The 20,187-nt window shown below is 42.6% G+C and overlaps 1 protein-coding gene across 1 annotated transcript in view; it reads right to left on the reverse strand.

Annotated features, from left to right (window-relative positions):
* EIF4B (eukaryotic translation initiation factor 4B) overlaps positions 1-17,232 on the reverse strand; it is a 42,435-nt gene extending 25,203 nt beyond the window's left edge. The window contains exon 1 of the mRNA XM_020778821.3: positions 17,126-17,232. Within this exon, the coding sequence (XP_020634480.2) occupies positions 17,126-17,138 (13 nt within the window). The 5' untranslated portion in view covers positions 17,139-17,232. The remainder of the gene's footprint in view (positions 1-17,125) is intronic.
* Positions 17,233-20,187: the final 2,955 nt, after the last annotated feature.

Here is a 20,187-nt window from a genome sequence, read left to right on the forward strand (position 1 = left end):
TCAGGATTTCATAACCCCACTAAACCATGGAAACCTGGAGCTGGAAATGGAGAACCATTCCTTCAATACCTCATATACCTTGAAAAAAGCCAAAATGAACTGGAAACAACTAGTGGACTCAAATGTGGAGAACAGGCAAAAGTCTCAGAATGTTACAAAAATGAGCTTACTGCACAAATTCATTTAAATTGCAATAAAGCCATTTTTAAGAACACCTTAGGATTCTGTCTCTCCTTCAAATTAGGTTCACCATATATCAGAAGCAATTTACAGTGCATAACAACATTGCTAGCTATATGTTTCATGGGGATGGCTGGTTGAATTCTTCTAACTAGAATTAGAGCATAGCTGCTCTCGCCATCTTTCGCCATCAGAAATGCAGGACAGCTGTGGTGATGCTCCAACATGTGCAACAAAACAACAGAGGGACCTGTGCTGCCTGCATTTCAAGAGTGAAAGTGGCCAAGAATTTAGACAATCAAATGCCACTTTTCAAAGTATGTTGGCAATCAGAGCACTTGAAATGTCCCAAATCTCCTTAGTCTATAGCTGCCACTGGCTCTGCATTGCAAAAGATAACCACAACTCTCTCTCTCCCCCTGCCGTTGTTGCTCTGGGAAGAATCCTTTAAAGGACAATGACATATGCTTGAAGTCTTAGGCTAGCAGCTTGCTTTGGAACACATGCCAGCAGGCAACAGCATTTCCAGCTAGTCATGTCTACCACCCAGCTTCAGCAACAAAAAGAAGAACCCTACTTCTACTGCCCAATGTTTAAAAACAGGAACAAAGCAGTGGTGGTACTAGCAAACAAGAAAAGAAGACAAATGCCAGGGGCAGGGAGAGAGAAGGCAAGCTGAGCAGCTCAGTTCCTGCAAAACATTTTTTAAAAAATCAAAGGAAGCAGAAATGACAGCAGTGCCCTTTCTTAGCAACATATCATGATCACAGAGTTCACAGCAAACAAGAAATGCTGGGATTCCCAAGTCCACCAGAAAAATGAACGCTTTTCTGGAAAGGGACTTGGCCATTCAACTTCATAGATGTGACACTACTCACTCAGCTTTCTTGAGGCTTCACGAAGCAGTGACACCTCACAAGATACAGAAAACGACATGATTCAGAAATGAGAGATTCCGAAGTTTAAATACAAATTGAGCCTGCATAGTTAGTCGCTCTCAGCTTAATCTAACACAGTAGTTTTATTAATGAGATACTACAACAGGAGGTAATTTGCATTCTGCACAGGCCTCCAAAAGTCCAGTCAACAGGGAAAAGCACTACTGGTCAGAAATAATGTCCCGTACTATGTACATCTCATTCCAAGATGCAACTTTCTGTAAATTCAGCATGGTGAGGCACCTTATTCTACCACTGAGATTAGAAACTCAAACACATGGTCAGCTGCCCTTTCTAAAACCCAAGACATGCAGAACACCTTTCTTTCATTTCTCCAGCATTGAACAAGGCTCTGGGGAAAGACTAATGGCAAACAGAAATATTGGCTGGCTAAATAAGTTGTAACAATGTTAAGGACAACTAATAGTAAACAAATACAATGGTGCCTCGCATTACGATGTTAATTTGTTCCAGCAAAATCGCTGTAGAACGAAAATGCAATGCGAAAAGAAAAAACCCATTGAAACGCATTAAAACCCATTTAATGCTTTCCAAAGGGCTGTAAACTCACTGTCCAGCAAAGATCCTTCATAGGGCAGCCATTTTCGCAGCCTGTGCAGCGAGGAATCCGTCCCAGAAAACAGCGGGAGGCCATTTTGTTTACCCGGTGGCCATTTTGAAACTGCCAATCAGCTGTTGGAAAATCGTCGTTTCGCGAAGAATCAGTTCCCGAAGCAGGGAACCGATCATCGCAAAGCGAAATCCCCCCATAAGAAACATCATTTTGTGATCGCAAAAGCGATCGCAAAAAGTTCATTGTAATGCGGTTTCATCTTTAAACGGGGCAATCGTAAAGCGAGACACCACTGTATTGAAATGATCAATGCAGGGATTCATAATTTCAAGCAGCATTTTGAATGCATTCATAATTACTGAATTTTTACTAGCACAACTAAAACAATACATTGCATTTTAAGCCTTGTATTGACTAGGAAATCATGTACAACTGTTCCATTTATAAACAAAAACATGAAGTAATGAATATTCAAGGTATTGAGAGTTTGGCCATTAACAGAAGTCTTAAAAATCAAATTCTCCAACTGAAGTAGTTCAAATTGTCCATAAATGTACTACTAGCCAAATGCTTCCTGTTAAAGCAAACACCACAATGCAACTGTTGCATCCTTTTCCTCCATGTTAAAAACTCTTGATTACTATACATTGTTTTTTTTAAATGTGGTAATGTCCTGAGAATTTCTATCCATCATTCATACATTAGCTCCCCCTCCCTGAATGTGCTATATTGGCAAAATTTCAACTCTGCTATGTCCTGAAGATCAAATAAAAACAATTTCAGAGAATATTTTTCAGCTTTACCACATCAAAAGCCCTTGCAGAAGACTGGCACTATCCAACAAAGAAAATAGTCTCCCACATACCAAGCAATGGAAGCAGGCTCCTATTCAAGAATAAAACCCTTAGAGGATGTCCTTTTCCAATAAAACCTGCCTCTTTCTCTTTAAACATTGAATAAATAGTCTGGGAGTAAACCTATTATGAACTGTCAATAATTCAAAGCAAAGTGTTTCGAGAATGGACTAGTGAACATGGTTTGCACCCAGAGACTTCCTGATCCAGATAGGTTTTGGGAGGCCTTGTTGGGTGGGTGAGACCTGGCTGGTGATGCTGTCAAAGGCCAGGTCAGTAGGTGGTATAGTGATGTGGCCCAGCCAGATGACATAATCCCTCCCAAATGACCTCTCAGATTCAGAGATATACCCTCCCAGCTGGTTTACAGAGGAGCTTCAAGCTAAGAAGTTATCAAGGAGATGGCTAGGGAGGAGGTGGATGAGAGACCTGTTGGAATATACTTCGGTTGCAGTAAAGATCCTGACCAGATTTGCCAATCAGCAAAAATGCATTCAATATTGAGTGATTAGTGAGACTGCGGAACAGCAAGAGGAGCTTTTCTGGGTGGTTTGCAACCTCACTAATTTTGGTCAGCAAAGGCCTTATCTTGGCGACTTCACCTGTGATCAATCTGAAGACTTTTACAAATCTAAAATTTTGACGATCCAACAGGATTTAGACTCCATGGACAGCTTGGTTGATTGGGTTGAGATCCCTGGCGCATCATTTCCCTTTGCCCATTTGGTTGTGTTTCAGAGTTTGACTGGAGTAGGTGCTTGACCCTTGCCCATCATGGCTTTTAAAAGCAGACAACAGGGTTACTGTGGACTGGGTTGTTAAAACTGTAAACATTTCCCTGTGGGAAAGTTACCTCCCCCCAGCCCCGTATGAAAGAAAAAATTATATGGGCTGTTTTGAAGCAGCTGAATTTGGCTACGGATGACCTAAATAATTTTAGGCCTGTTGTCAATATCCCCTAATGAGCACGGTTATCAAGTGGATAGCGGCAGAGAAGATTCAGGCACACCTGGGGGAGAACTGCCTTGACCTATTCCAGTCCAAGTTCAGGCCACAGCATGGTACCAAGGTAGTTTTGGTTACACTGCAAGATGACCTTTCAAGGGACACCAATGGGGGAGGAATGATCCTGTTGATACTCCTGGATCTCTCAGCAGCTTTTGATACCATCAACTACTGTATTCTCCTGGACAAGATACTGGGTGTCGGGATCGGGGGGGGGGGGGCGGCGGCGGTTAGTGCTCAGCTGGCTGTGATCCTTCCTCAACAGTCGTGTTCAGAAAGTGGACGTTGGGAAGGAACTGTCGGCCCCTTGGACCCTCAACTGTGGGGTGCCCCAGGAGTTGTCAATCTCCCCAATGCTGTTTAATATCTATGTAAAGCTACTGAGAGGTCATCTAGAGGTTTGTAGTGCATTGCCATCAGTATGCTGGTGACAGGTAACTCTCTCTCTCTCTCCCTCACATCTTCTGCGGTGGACGCTGTCCGAGTGCTTGAGGGCCGCCTGGTCTTAGCTCTGGAACAGACCAAGGCTAACAGACTGAAACTTAATCGACACAAGATGACAATCCTTCTTTTGGGAGACCCCGAGAGGCTGGGGGACTCTCTCCCCAAGTTGCATGGGGTAATCCTTTCACTAGGGATGGAGTTCAAAACTTGTGCATGATCCTGGACCTGACTCTCAGATGGGATTCCCAGACTGCAGCTATGTCCAGGCTGGCCTTCAGCCAGCTGAAACTGATTACTCAGCTCCCCTCTACCTGGATGAAGAGGCTTTGACAATGTTGGTGAATGTTCTGGTTATCTCCAAGATGGACTTCTGTAATGCTCTCTACATGGGACTTCCCTTGAGACTGGCCTGGAAACTTCAGCAGGTTTAGAATGCAGCCGTCAGCCTGACATCAAGTGTGAGCATGAGCAAATTCGACTGCCTTTCCCCAATCCTGGCTCATTTGCATCGGCTGCCTGTGAGGTTCCAGGCCAGGTTCAAGGTTTTGGTTCTTAGCTATAAAGCATTCACAGTTTAGACCCTTATAACTTGTCAAAGTGCCTTTCCCCAAAAAGTGATCCATGCCACCAGATCTTTGCAGGCCACACTCTTATGGGTTGCTATGCTGAGGGAGCCCAGAAAAATATCCACAAGAAATCACGCCTTCTTGATGGTGGCACCAACCCTTTGAAATGGGCTTTCAGTGGAGCTACACCTGACCCTCTCCCTCTCTACCTTCAAGAGGTTGCTTAGAAAAGTGTTTTTAAAGAAACTTTTAATGGCATCCTCTAACTACAAACCTGCCAAATTTGTCCTGCCCATCTCACCATTGCTGGTCCCTTGGTATGTTTGTTTTATGCCGTTTTACTGATTTTCTCTGTTCTTATTATTTTCTATTTAGATTTACCTTTATTGCTATATGAGTGTATCTGCATCATCTGTTAACCATTCAGAATAGTGCCTTGCAAAAATCAGGCGGTATAAAAGTGGAATATATGGAATAAATTATATAATTTACCTAAGCCAGCATTATCGAGTGGTCCTGCTAGACCTGGATGAGGTAGACTACATTTCCCAACACACTGGGAGTATCAGACCAAGGAAAACCATTTAAATATCAATGGTGCAGGTAGACAGGTCCAGATGTGCAAAGTATAGTTTGGCACCTCCAGTGCCTCTTAGAACATGCAAAAAAAAAAAAAAAAAAAAAAAAATCCACCAACCCCAAAATCCCAACACATGCATTTAAAGAAAAAGAGAGGTATTTACATGGAAGAAAGAGGTATTCTGAATAACGGCATACTACTGAGACCACAGAAGCGTCTCTAGGGGACATCCTTTCCAATGCAAAAGAGGCACTCAGTGTTTACATCCTGTCATTAGCATTTTTTTAAAAAAAGAAACCCAATGTGCTTTCTGTTCCTAAATAGCACAAACACTTCTTTGTGACAGGTAACAAATTAGGCTGTAGTAGGATTATGCTGTCTTTGACTAGACTTGAAGTACAAAAGAGGAGAAAAGAGTGAGAAACTAAAAAGGGGGAGGGGTAGCAAGGCCAGTTAACTACTAACAAGTAAAAATGTGTGCTTGTCACAGATCTTGCCCAGCTGCTAAAGTCCCTAAGATGTTTGTGCTTCAAAGACACACAGGTCTGATGTAGCTGCTGGAGCACGCCTCTAATTTAACTTCCTAGCTTCAGTGTGTGTTGGAATTAATTTCCTGAATCTCTCCCAAGTCAACATGAAGACAGATCCAAGGCCCAAGTCTTCTCTCATGAACTTCCCTCAGGAAAAGTTTGTCTTGGGAGACATTCCACAGTACCAGGACAAGCAACATTATCATTGCCTTCATGGACGCATCACTCACACAGACACCATATACACATGCTGGCCATTGTAACTGGGTACAGGATGAGCATGTTCACTGCATCTAACAAGCAAAAAGATCCTGACAAGAAAATAGACTATTTCAAATTCCCCTATTAGGATGGTTCATTACACAATACTTCCAGGGGTGTAGCAAGTTATCTGCAGACTTAGTGAGGGTGGTGTCTTATCCCTTACAACATCGGTGACCACAGAATTCCACTCCTTGAGTGAAAGGCATGGCACCAATCCAGCACATGAAGTCAACTAGCAATGCTATGCAACACTGTATGTTTCTGAGTTGGTGCTCTTCATTTCAATTACTTACTTTCTTCTGCAACCTGCATAGTAACTGACCAATCCCCAATCGAAGATAAACGGCATGGTTTTTAACTATTTTGCTCCCTCCCGTCTCTTATTAAGAGTGTAAATCCTACAGGAAAGTTACAAGGTCACTTTTATTTACCTCAACATTGTGATAATTTCAATTATGTCATCACATTATGACTTCATGGCAAGGCTGTCAGAAGATACAAAAGTTACTTTCAAACTTCAGCAGCATGGTCCACTTACAACAGGACTCTCTGCCTTTCACCATCTTCTCTTTTTTTCTAAAGATAAGGAAGCTTTGGGGGCTCAGTTATTTTTGAGATTATTCTGAGAAGGCTGACACACCACACCAGCAAAATGGAACCCATGTTGGAAGCACCAGCCATTATGGAGAGAACCTGAAGTAAAATACTTGCTCTTCTTATGCAATCCTCCAGAGGTAACTACAGTCATCCTTTAATCACTAATAGTAGAACTGCAAAAGATCTATACTTGAAGCCTTAAAATACTTTTATTATTCAGGGTAAATACTGAGCTAAAAGGATTGCAGGTGCCCAGTATGATAGATGTTTACACCCTAGATGCTACACCTCAATATAAAATGATTATGTAAATGCACTTTAAAGCGTGTGGATAGCACCTAATCTTAGCATATCCTACCTCATCATTTTACAGTTCAACATTATCTCCATATTGCTGGGGGTGGCATAACTGGAATGTGAGGATGAAAATTATTAGGTTGCTTAAGGTCAATTAATAAGTTCATGCCAACTAAGATTTTAACTATATAACCTTGGTCCATATTCCATTTTAGCCACTATGGTGCACACATATTATTGTACCGTCAACCTTACAATAACTATTTACAACATCACATTAAAGAGACCTCCTAAAATCCTGCCAAAAGTCTCCAACCCGTGCTAAATCCACACCATAGTTAGGATAAAGATACAGTGGTGCCTCGCTTAACGAGCGCAGAGCATAACGACAAAATCGCATAGCGATCCGTTTTTTCGGATCGCTAATGCGATTGCTTAACGTCTTTTGAATAGGGCTCAATTCGCTTTGCGAAGACCGGTAAGCGTTTCGCTTACCGATCTTCGCAAAACGAAGCCCGACAATCAGCTGTTCGGCGGCCAAAATGGCCGCCGGAAGCCCGGAAATGGCCCAAAATGGCCGCGCGCAACGTTTTCGCGCCCTCGTTAAGCGAGGCGAGGGCGCGAAAATGGCTGCCGGCCATCCTGAAGCATCGCTGAACGGTGAGTATTTGGCCCATTTGGAACGCATTAAACCATGTTTAATGCGTTCCAATGGAAATCCCTGCCCCGTTCAGCGATGCTTCAGCATAGCGAAGGTTAATCCGGAACGGATTAACCTCGCTATGCGAGGCACCACTGTATTTCAAATATGAGAGTCCTCTGATCCTAATCTGTTAATAAAGCAAGCACTCAATGCTTTTTAGACTGAAACACTTTTGTATGATAGGATAAATTATATCTACAATCTCTACCGTTTCTCTGAAAATAACAACCTGAAAATAAGCCCTAGTATGATTTTTCAGGATGCTTGTAATATAAGCCCTACCCAAAAATAAGCTCAGTTAAGTGAAAGCCCGACCTCCACCACTGTGCAGCAACCAGAAGATGATATGACTCTTGGTTGTTGTGGGCTTTTCGGGCTCTTAGAGACTGGCGAAACATTAGGAAGAACAACGTTCAGAACACGGCCAAAGAGCCCGAAAAACCCACAACCACCATTAGATCCCGGCCCTGAAAGCCTTCACTAATACAATGATATGACTCTATTTGAAAAAACATAGATTGTACATGAAAAAAAAAAAAGCATCCCCTGAAAATAAGCCCTAATGCGTTTTTGGAGCAAAAATTAATATAAAACCCTGCATTATTTTCGGGGAAACAGGGTTTTAACAGCAAATATTTCTCTAGGGCTTTGTTTTCCCCAACGCCATTATTTAATTTTAGCCCCCCTCCAAAAAACTGCACTCCCACTGAAGACCAGCAGAACAGTACGCAGGGGTAATCCTACTTGATCTCTCAGTATGCTGTTGTGCAAGCAGAGACAACCTGTTGGAACAAATGAGGCTTCTATTTGAACAACATGGCATCAGAGACTTCCTTCTGTGAGTGTCAAACATTTTAAACTCATCACACTGTGCAAATGATTTGGATTAACAGGATCCTGACCTTGTTTTGCTCTCACAACTCTCCTTCTGCTGTGGGAACTATAACATACAAACAAATCAGCTTCAACAACCATTATCTGCTATCTCTACTTGTATGTGCCCCTGGGCATCTTCCAGGCAAGCTCCTAAAATGATGTGCACAAACAAGATTTATTTCAGTGAAAACGAGGCAAGCAGTTCAGCGATGCCTTCCTATCCATTACAGTAAGGTAAGGTAAAGGTTCCCCTTGACAATTGTCCAGTTGTGTCTGACTCTACGGGGTGGTGCTCATCCCCATTTCCAAGCCATGGAGCCAGCGTTTGTCCGTAAACAGTTCACGTGGTCACGTGGCCAACGTGACTAGAAATGGAACACCGTTACCTTCTCACCGTAGTGGTACCTATTTATTTCCTCACATTTTTAATGCTTTCAAACTGCTAGGTTGGCAGGAGCTGGGACAAGTGACAGGAGCTCATTCCGTCGTGTGGATTCAAACTGCTGATCTTTCAACCTTGCAGCCCAGAGGCTTTGTAGTTTAACCCGCAGTGGCACCATGTCGCTATCCATTACAGTACACCTTAATAAGTCCAAAACCAGAACATATGCCAGTTTACATTTTCATTTTTATTCACTTCTGACATTCTCCTCTACAGTGTTCAAAGAACAGGGATTATAAGAGCTCCCTTTACTAAACACATACCCTTGACAGAATTAATGTTACCATCTGTATCAGTCGTCGTCGTTTAGTCATTTAGTCGTGTCCTACTCTTCGTGACCCCATGGACCAGAGCACGCCAGGCCCTCCTATCTTCCACTGCCTCCCGGAGTTGTGTTAAATTCATGTTGGTTGCTTCGCAGACACTGTCCAGCCATCTCATCCTCGGTCGTCCCCTTCTCCTCTTGCCTTCACACTTTCGTAACACCAAGGTTTTTTCCAAGGAGTCCTCTTCTCATGAGATGGCCAAAGTACTGGAGCCTCAGCTTCAGGATCTGTCCTTCCAGTGAGCACTCAGGGTTGATTTCCTTTAGAATTGATAGGTTTGTTCTCCTTGCAGTCCAGGGGATTCTCAAGAGCCTCCTCCAGCACCACAATTCAAAGGCATCAATTCTTCAGCGGTCTGCTTTCTTTATGGTCCAGCTCTCACTTCCATACATCACGACAGGAAAAACCATAGCTTTGACTATTCGGACTTTTGTTGGCAAGGTGATGTCTCTGCTTTTTAAGATGCTGTCAAGATATGTCATCGCTTTCCTCCCAAGAAGCAGGCGTCTTTTAATTTCGTGGCTGCTGTCTCCATCTGCAGTGATCATGGAGCCCAGGAAGATAAAATCTGACACTGCCTCCATATCTTCCCTTTCTATTTCCCAGGAGGTGATGGGACCAGTGGCCATGATCTTAGTTTTTTTTTGATGTTGAGTTTCAGACCGTTTTTTGCACTCTCCTCTTTCACCCTCATTACAAGGTTCTTTAATTCCTCCTCACTTTCTGCTATCAGAGTGGTATCATCTGCATATCGGAGGTTGTTGATATTTCTTCCGGCAATCTTAATTCCGGCTTGGGATTCCTCCAGTCCAGCCTTCCGCATGATGTATTCTGCATATAAGTTAAATAAGCAGGGTGACAATATACAGCCCTGTCGTACTCCTTTCCAATTTTGAACCAATCAGTTGTTCCTTTCCCAATTTTGAACCAATCAGTAGTTCCATATCCAGTTCTAACTGTTGCTTCCTGTCCCACGTATAGGTTTCTCAGGAGATAGATAAGGTGGTCAGGCACTCCCATTTCTTTAAGAACTTGCCACAGTTTGCTGTGGTCGACACAGTCAAAGGCTTTTGCATAGTCAATGAAGCAGAAGTAGATATTTTTCTGGAACTCTCTGGCTTTCTCCATAATCCAGAGAAGGTTAGCAATTTGGTCTCTAGTTCCTCTGCCTCTTCGGAATCCAGCTTGTACTTCTGGGAGTTCGCGATCCACATACTGCTGAAGCCTACCTTGGAGGATTTTGAGCATAACCTTGCTAGCATGTGAAATGAGTGCAATTGTACGGTAGTTGGAGCATTTTTTGGCACTGCCTTTCTTTGGGATTGGGATGTAGACTGATCTTTTCCAATCCTCTGGCCACTGTTGGGTTTTCCAAACTTGCTGACATATTGAATGTAGCACCTTAACAGCATCATCTTTCAAGATTTTAAATAGTTCAACTGGAATGCCATCACCTCCACTGGCCTTGTTGTTAGCCAGGCTTTCAAGGGCCCACTTGACTTAGCTTACTTTAATGAATATACACAAAACACCACATAAACTTTCTAACTCTTTCGTTTCAAACAGCACTCTGGTCTTACTTAATACCCTTTGTCTATTACTCGTTAAAAGTGACCTTTCAGGACTAGCAACCAGGGTGAATAAAAACCAATGCTTTGTTTTAACAGCACACACACAATTTAAATCAATATTTAAATTTTAAAAATCAAAAATTAAAATTTAAATCATAAAAACAACAAAACACCAACAGCCCAAATACCCACCAATTTTTAAACTTTAAAATGTCAGTTAAACTGATTTGATTTAAATCAAATCCAACCTGCTGCCAACTAGCCTGTGCTTCATGTGTCAATCTCTGAGATGGGGCTGGCAGACATAAGCACCAGGGCTGCCTCTCCCATGTTGAGAAGTGCTTCCCCAGGGCAACTTACACTGGGGGCTCTGAAAAGCCAGTAATTACATATTGTTTGTGATTTCAGCCAGAAATTACAAGACTTTTTCTTGCAAATCAAATGTTGTTGTCTCTGCCTGAACTTTACCTTCTCAAAGTACCACCAAGGACAGGGTGTTATTTAGGTTAAAAGTTGGCAACCTTAATAGAATGTCAGAGAGACACTCTTAGCACAATGGAAATACTCTCATGGAAAAACTGCATGTAACTGAAAAACCTCTACCACACACCACTAGTAACACTAGGCTGCTTCCATCAACTATTTAAGCTTCTAAGCACAGCAATGATTAAACTACAGTGGTGCCCTGCATAATGGGCACCCCGTTTAATGACGAATCCACATAGCGATGTCTTTTTTGCGATGGTTTTTGCGATCACATTGCGATGTTTTAAATGGTAAAACATCGCTTTGCGACGATCGGTAAGCTGTTTCGCTTACCGATTTTCGCATAGCGATCTTTTCTTAACAGCTGATCGGCTGTTCCAAAATGGCCGCCGGAAAAAATGGCCACCCGCAGTGTTTTCGCGCCCATTCCTCGCTTACCGGGCAGTGAAAATGGCGGTCGTATGGAGGAGTTTCGCAGAACCGTGAGTTTTTTGCCCATAGGAACGCATTAAACGTGTTTTAATGCATTCCTATGGGCTTTTTTGTTCCGCATAGCGACGAATCCGTATAGCGACGATTTTTCCGCAATGGATTATCGTCGCTATGCGGGGCACCACTGTATTCAATTCAGGATTCTGGAGAGGTCGCAATTCATATTGCCAAGGACACACATTTATGGTATTATGTCAGCTGAGGGGGAAAACTAGTCAGTCAGCAGTACCAGAATTTACTGCAAAGACAGCCTCATGTAAGTTGTGTCCATACAACAGAAGCAAACAAGTCAGGCATGCTTCACATATACAACACAGCCATTTCTACCTCTGTTCTGCCTCTAAAACACTCCTAAATATAAATGTCTTGTACTGGTTTTTCAGTGACTACAACTGCAATACTAACTAGCAAGCACTCAACTCATAAGCTGCAGGCTTGGTTAGCACATGGCCAACAACTCAGAGAGCACAGAGCAAACCATTTGAAGCCAGACTTACTGCAAAGCCACACTGTGCTGGTTCTACATTGCCAATTGTATCAAAATTCAAGAAGAACATATAGATGAAAAAAAACTCTTCTTGCTAATACAGGGTATCCATAAAATACAACTTCCTGCTGACAGTTCAGACCCAAGTTTTGGCAACCAGCCTCTGTCATGCCTCTACCAGTTAAAACCTGCAAGGCTGTTTTCTTCACATTTATTATTATTAATAATTATAACAAAAATAAAACCTAGAAACTTGTGTCAACAAAATACCTACCATTCCTGTAACCTAGATGAGCAACTTCATCAGCCACACAGCAATTGCTGTTATCTGACAAAAACCATTTAGCATAAAATTGCTTTCTGGAACTGTCTTATCACCCAAGAGCACCAAACACATACTTATCCTTGGCAACAAGACAAAGGTACTTTTACCAAGAAAATATGCCTTGGGAGATTTAAGTAACAGAAACATGGGCTCTAATTAGCTATAAAGTGCATTAAAACTGCTGAATTCATGACCTCTCATTCTCCTCCAATTTGAAGTCTACAGAGAGATTATCATAACAATATAGGCTAATATAATAAAACTGGCTAAAATAAACCTGTCCTTATACAAAGATGTATCCTAATAAAGAACTGTACTGTATGCAAAATACCTAAAAGAAAAACAGACCAGCTGAGACCTCTTTCCTTTCCCGAGTCCAAAAAAGTCTGAAAAAATCACTAAACTGTAGTACTGCCTATGACAAACTGCTATGCTCTTATAAAATGCAGTAGTGCCTCGCTTAGCGATGTTAATCCGTGCAGAAAAAATCACTGCCAAGCGATAACATCGCTAAGCGGAAATAAAAAGCCCATAGAAACGCATTAAAACGCGATTAATGCGTTCATATGGGCTAAAAACTCACCTTTAAGCGAAGATCCTCCATAGCGCCGCCATTTTCGGTGCCTCTAAAGTGAGGTATCCGTGCCTGAAAAAAGCGGGGCGGCCATTTTGTTTACCCGGCGGCCATTTTGAAACCACCAATCAGCTGGCCGAAAATGGGGGCTTTGCGATGATCGCTTCCCTGCGATCATTGCAAAGCGAATTTCCCCCATAGGGACCATCGCAAAGCGATCACTTTTGCAATGGCAAAAAGTCCATCGCAAAGCGATTTCGTCGCTATATGGAGCGATCGCTATGCGAGGCGCCACTGTAAAACAATAAATGTAACCATAAACTAAAACTTTGTTGTCTTTTATTTAGAAAACTACACAGGAAATAGCCGCTTACATGTGCAAAATAAGTGGGAAGCTCAGTTGTGTAAACAGATGTTTCCAAAACTCTGTTAAGAAAGAGAAAGTAATCTTAATGTCACCAGACCCAGATAAAATCCTGAGCTGGTTCAATCTCTTTCTAATGCTCCAAGTTGGTACTAAAAAGGAAACTCACCCAGATTTACACCCAACTTACATGATTGTTGTTGTTTTTTGGGGGGGGGGCTACACTCAAGATATTTGTACTACTGTTGGGAGACAAAGAATATAGCCTCTCCCCCCATGAGAGCAAATTTATAAGTAGCACTTCTAACACAAATATATTGACAAAGCAAACTGTGGAAATACAGCAAATCTGTTTGGTTTGGGTACAATATTAAAGTGACACTCTGTCATAATAGATACTTAGGTATGCATTCCTTCACTGCACCCAAGTCTAGCATGAACTATTCATTGGAGTCCAGACTTTGGCCCACACTATCTAAGCAGATACAAACAGCACTCCTTTATTCAGGAATCTTCACACCTTGATTCAGAGAGAAAGATGTGACAGTACTTCTTTCTCCCAATTTCTTAAGAACCCCTAAATACCCATATCCATCATATTGCAGGTCAAAGCATTTCAAACTTTGCTGGCCATGCAAAGGAAAGTCAAAAGGAAAACATGAAATATTAATGGACTCTCTCCTGACCCTCCAGAAATCAAGCAGCCCAAGGAACAAGGAAATCAAGGAAAGTCCAATTCCATGCCCAAGTCAAACAAGTAACCCAACTGTAAAAGGTAAAGAATTAAGAAGTCAATATATTCTAATAACCAGCATTTGCTAGCTATCTCCCACCATAGACTATGACTTCAAACCTTATCTCCTAGAAAACAGAAGAAATTGACATCTTTCATGTTCTTTTGGGTGGGTGGTACGGAGATGTATTGAATAAAACAAAAAAACTGCAGAGGCAGACCTATTCAAACGACAGGAAACAGCCATACACATAAAAAAGGAACAAAGACCAGAACCACTATTTTAATCCAACAAGTATGTTGCGGCACAATCTGTAAAAGCAAAATACTGTAGCTGCTTTATATAAGACCAGACATACAAAGTGAGCATAATACAGAGCAATGGTTTTTAGAATGCCTGCACAAAGAAAATGTTTTCTATACTGACTTCCCTTTGAAATAACTGCAGAAAATGTGCAAGCTGCCACCCACCCACCCCCATTTATATCCCAATTTAAACTTTGATAGTGTTGTTGTGGGTTTTTTGGGCTCTTTGGCCGTGTTCTGAAGGTTGTTCTTCCTAACGTTTCGCCAGTCTCTATGGCCGGCATCTTCAGAGGACAGCACTCTGAAGATGCTGGCCACAGAGACTGGCGAAACATTAGGAAGAACAACCTTCAGAACATGGCCAAAGAGCCCGAAAAACCCACAACAACCATTAGATCCCTGTCGTGAAAGCCTTCGTGAATACGTTGATAGTGTTACTACAAGGCTGGATAAAAATGACTTAAAAGCTGGATTCAATGCACAGACGAGTAATCTGTGACTCCTTTTCTTGGGTATCTATAATTCACCAGGGCTCTTGAAACACCTAACATCAGGGTCACCCCACATGAACTGAGAATGCACTCAGTTCGTTGAGAATATAGTCAACATTTCCCTTATCTTTTATAGACATCAGAGTTTAAGGAAAAAATTTATCTGTTATTACTGAGCTTCTCACTGAGGAATCAATTACAGACTTGACAAAGAAAGCTGGAGTTTCCTGGAATCCAGTCTGTAGAACACTGATCTAGAAATAGCAGAGAATAAAACATGTACTCTCAGTGGAGGAGTTGCATTTTCTTGAGTACACAAGTAGAAATTCTGCTTGCTAACGATAGAGGGTACAAAGAGACGCCTTACAAGGTCACATGGTAATTTACACACGACTCATCAGTTTTGACTGGAAGGATACTTTGGACAGAAATAGTTCCCATTATCCAAGACGCTAACTGAAGATGCTGCTGCGAAATGACCCTGGAGCTTGGCAAAATATCCAAACAGAAATAAATTAACTCTCCCACCACAAGAAAAGGGCACATCCCAACCCAGCAGCTGCAGCAGCTTCTGCACAGAGGGTGATGTGTTGCATGCCAATTAAAACAGGGGAAAGTAGCTTCATTTTATGTTAAAGCAAAAATGCTACAAAACATTGTATTGTACCATATGGTTAAAAACCCTATCAATGAAGGACAAGGATACACAAATAAAAGGAGACAAGCTACAACTACTATCAACATTCCCCACATCTGGTGTGCAAATTTTGATATAACAAACAAGAAACAAATATGACTTGTTTGTTATATAGAGGAGACACCAGTATCTACTAGCACTTTTTAATTAAAGGATAACAGAAAATACTTCATTTCTTGCTTTCTGACATGGTACAATGCTCTTCTGCCACACATGAAAGCCACATAGACATTTTCAAGACTATGATGTATAATCAGGGGGACAGACTGGGGAAATTATCTTGCACACAGTAAAAGTACTCCACCTCACATGTCAAATACTGTATTCTAAAGGTAGCAGTTAATAGCCAAAGTGGAAAGACGCCTTGGATTTAGAAAGAACTTAAATAGGAAGGCCATCTCAGCGGAAAGCAAGAACCTGTTACTCAAAGATGGTACAGAGGTGGGTAAAGCAAGAGAATCGCCTATGAAAACTAACCACAGGCCATGCCCTGGGAACTGAACAGGGACTGGCTACCATCTCTTTCAAGTCCACTGAGACAGAATAACAGTATTTATGTAACTGAGTGTTCAGAGGCTGTCACGTTCAGAAGCCTCAACAATCCTGACAAAAGCTGTGTAAGGTGGGTCACTTTTTTAAAATCTCAGGTTACAAATCTGCTGTGGGAGGAAGTGCTCCTGTGGGGGTGAGGGGAAAATATTTTGCCTAGCGCCACTGAGAGTGACCTCGTGGCCCAAACAAGGTTTGAATCAAGAACGCCCCACCACCACCACCACCACCTTTTTATGGGGGGGGGGGAGATCGGCTGAGAAAAACAAACGGGGGCGAAAAGCGAGCCCACTCTGTGCGAGGGAGGGGGCCGGCGGGCAGGGCAGGCAAACTCCCCTCCGGACGTGCTCCGCCACGCCACGCCCCTCCGTGTCCAGACTGTGAGGAGTCAGCAAGAGCTGCACCCACGTGGGCGCCGCCCAGGTTTTTTCCCCTCCCCACTTCGCCCGCGCCCTACCGCGCGCGCCGCCGCGCTTGCGCACTGGAACCCGGCCGAAGGTTCCGTCAGCCCTCCGCCGTGGCGCCCCCCCTTCCCCCACCCCTTCGAAAGGGTCCCTCAGCGCACGGAAGGCCTTCCCGCCTTCTCTCCGCCGTTCCCCCCCACACACAAACACACAACACCCCATCCGCGAGAGAGGCAGGCGCGCGTCGGAGCTGAGGGCCACCAAGGCCATGGCCGCGTTCGAAGCCACGGTGCGTGTCTGCTCGGGTTCAGCCCGCGGAAGGGGAGGCCTCGAGAGCTGGAGCTGCTTAAAGCGGAAGAGCCGCCTTCCCGGAGGCGCCCCGTCTCCCTCCCGGCGACGGCAGAAGGTCAAGCCGAACGCCTCCGGCCTGACGGTAGCCAAAGGCCCATGCCCCACCGAGCACCACTCACCTGAGGCCGCCATGTTGGGAAGAGGGAGAGAAGGCAAAAGGCCCGGATGCGGCCGTCACGTGACTATAGCGAAAGAAGCGCCTCCTTCTCCTCTGAGAGGGGCGGATACCAAAAAAGAAAAAAAAGAGGTGGGGAGGGAGGGAGGTTTGGTTCTGCGGTTCACCGTCCTAATCAGGGGGTAGAATGCGAGCGCGCGGGACGATATTGTTAGTGGAACTCAGGATGGGGCGGGAAAGACGCCACTGGCAATGGTGCGGCTAAAAAATATTGTAAATAAATAAACAAATAAATAAATAAATAAAGTTCCCCCCTCGAAATTCAAGGCGACATCTTCCAAAGAGGGCATATTGGGGCGGGGGCGCCGCCTGTAGCCCCCACAGTCCCAAAGACGTCATTCAGACCAGGCAGAAGCAGAGGGTCTAAACTTGCAGAGCTCTCTGTGTTATTTGAAGCTTGTACCTATAGCTTCTTAAGCCAGCTCTTCGAACTTATGTGAAGCTGGGGAGGTTGTCCAATTTTTTTTTTTTAAAAAAACAGCTTTCTTTCCTATTCCTCTGTTTTTGTAGTGGCTCCTAGAACAATTCTGACTGAAAATTAATCCCCAAACAAGGATAGGGAGGGAGAAAGAGGTGGTACAAGAACAGAATTTTGTTTGTTGTTTAATTTAATTGCTATTGAACAAAACCAGCATGTATTTATTATTATTATTATTATTATTATTATTATTATTATTATTATTATTATTATTATTATTATTATTATTATTATTATTATTATTATTATTATTATTATAAAAACACCAGGCACAGTCAAAATTATACAAACATTAACAGATACAAGGTTTAACCAAAGTATCTTAAATATCAGTGCAATATGTATGCTGTTCCTAATAATGCCGTTTTTTGTAGCTCTGATGGTGTGATTTCTGTGATCTGCAACTGCTTATAGTACTGTGTGAAATTTCTTGATATTGTTCCTAAAGTCCCAATGACTACAGGGACCCCAAAGTGTGTTTCTTCCAGAGGTGAGATGTTTCGATTGCCAGGTCTTGGTACTTTGTTAGTTTTTCCAATTTTTTATTTTCAACTCTGGCACCCCCTTCAATTGCAATATCAATGATCCAGACCTTTCTTCATTCCATTACTACTATGTCTGGTATGTTATGTTCAAAGTGTCTATCCGTTTGGATCAGGAAATCCCAGAAGATCTTGACTTCCTCATTTTCTGACACTTCTACCTGATGTTTCCATGGGTTTTATATTTATATTTTTTGTATAATGACCAGTGCACTAACTTTGCCACTTTATCATCTCTAACTTTGTAAACTGTTTGTGCTATCTTGGACATTTGCAGATGAGGTGTGACACAGTTTCATCTTTTTCTTGGCAGAGTCAACATTTGCTGTCAGCACTAATTCCTTGGATCTTAGCTTTCATCACATTGGTTTGGGGTGCTTGTTCTTGTGTGGCAAAAATCAAGCCTTTGGCTTCTTTCTTAAGGGTCCTCAGTTTTAGCCATGCCCATGTTGAATTATGATTATGCTTTTCATCAATATTTCCCAGGTGCTATCCATGTAGTGGTTCACTTTTCCAGCTATTTAATTTATTTTCAAATCGTTGTTTCTTATATTAAGCCTTTGTTTCCATTTTCAAAATATTCTCCATTTTCAATGCTTTCAGTAATTTTTCTCTTCTTGTACTGATATAGTCATTTAGGCTTCTTTTTTCTTCCTCTATTATCTGCTGTATTTGCAGTAATCCATGGCCTCCGATTTTTCATGGTTGTTGCTGTTATACAAACTTATAAAACAACATTTAATCACAACCTTAATAATGTGTATGTGTGTGTTTGTATGAACATGTAAGGTAAAGGTTTCCCTTGACATTTAGTCCAGTTGTGTCCAACTCTAGGGAGCAATGTTCATCCCCATTTCCAAGCCTTAGTTAGAGCCAGCATTTGTCCGAAGACAGTTTCCATGGTCATGTGCCCGGTGCAACTAGACATGGAACGCCGTTACCTTGCCATCATGGTGGTACCTATTTATCTATTCACATTTCTACATGCTTTCGAACTGCTAGGTTGGTAGGAGTTGAGACAAGCGACAGGAGCTCACTCCGTCATGTGGATTTGATCTTATGACTGTTGGTCTTCCGACCTTGCAGCACAGAGGCTTCTACAGTTTAACCCACAGTGCCACCACATCCCTTTTTGAACCTGTACATCAAGATAAAACTCCTCAAAATAAACAATAGTCAAAAAGAATTAACTAACTCACTAAAAAGTTCAAATAAAATACTCCAGTCACTGACCTCTCCCTACACCCAACACCTATGGTTCCAAGCCTCCGACTAAGGTGGCATAATTCCAAACTTCAGGGACTCTAAGGGACTGAAAAAGTCTGGAATCTGTGGACTGAGTCTTCTTAAGAGGAATATGCCATGACACCAGCTCTGCTAAATAGGATGGGAAGAACATGGGGTTTTAAATGTCAGGACAGGACAAGGATTTTAAATAAGTCTTTAACCTGATAGGCAGCCAATGCAATGCCCTACAATTATGGGAGATATGGAAGTAACATAAGTTTAAAATATCTCTTACCTTCACTATTCTATACCAGGGTATGAGGACGAAGAGAAGAAGAAGGAAGACCTACGAAAAGACTGTGACAGTAATCCAGGTGTGAAACCACTGGGGCATGGACAAGGAGCTTTACAGTCTCAGGAAACAGGAGGTGACAGATCTGGCAGATATTAGTAGGATGGAAATTGCATACTTTGGCAGTCACATTTATGAAGCAACAGCTGGTCATCCACTAGACTCCCAAGATCTGTGGCCTCTGAAACAGGAGTGACACAACGATCTTGAAGTGAGAGAGGAAGAACAGTTGATGGACAGGCAAGACAATCTGGATGAAAGACCAAGACTTTTGATTACTGTATAAAAGGGATGGGGAATTGAGTTGCAGGACTCATTGTCAAGTCAGACTTAAGTCACACTGCTGACTTCGCTCAGACTCAACTCTTCCCCCCTCCCCCCCAAGTGACTCAGACTCAATTCATGAC

Source organism: Pogona vitticeps, chromosome 2 (genome assembly GCF_051106095.1).
Source record: "Pogona vitticeps strain Pit_001003342236 chromosome 2, PviZW2.1, whole genome shotgun sequence".
Taxonomy (NCBI): domain Eukaryota; kingdom Metazoa; phylum Chordata; class Lepidosauria; order Squamata; family Agamidae; genus Pogona; species Pogona vitticeps.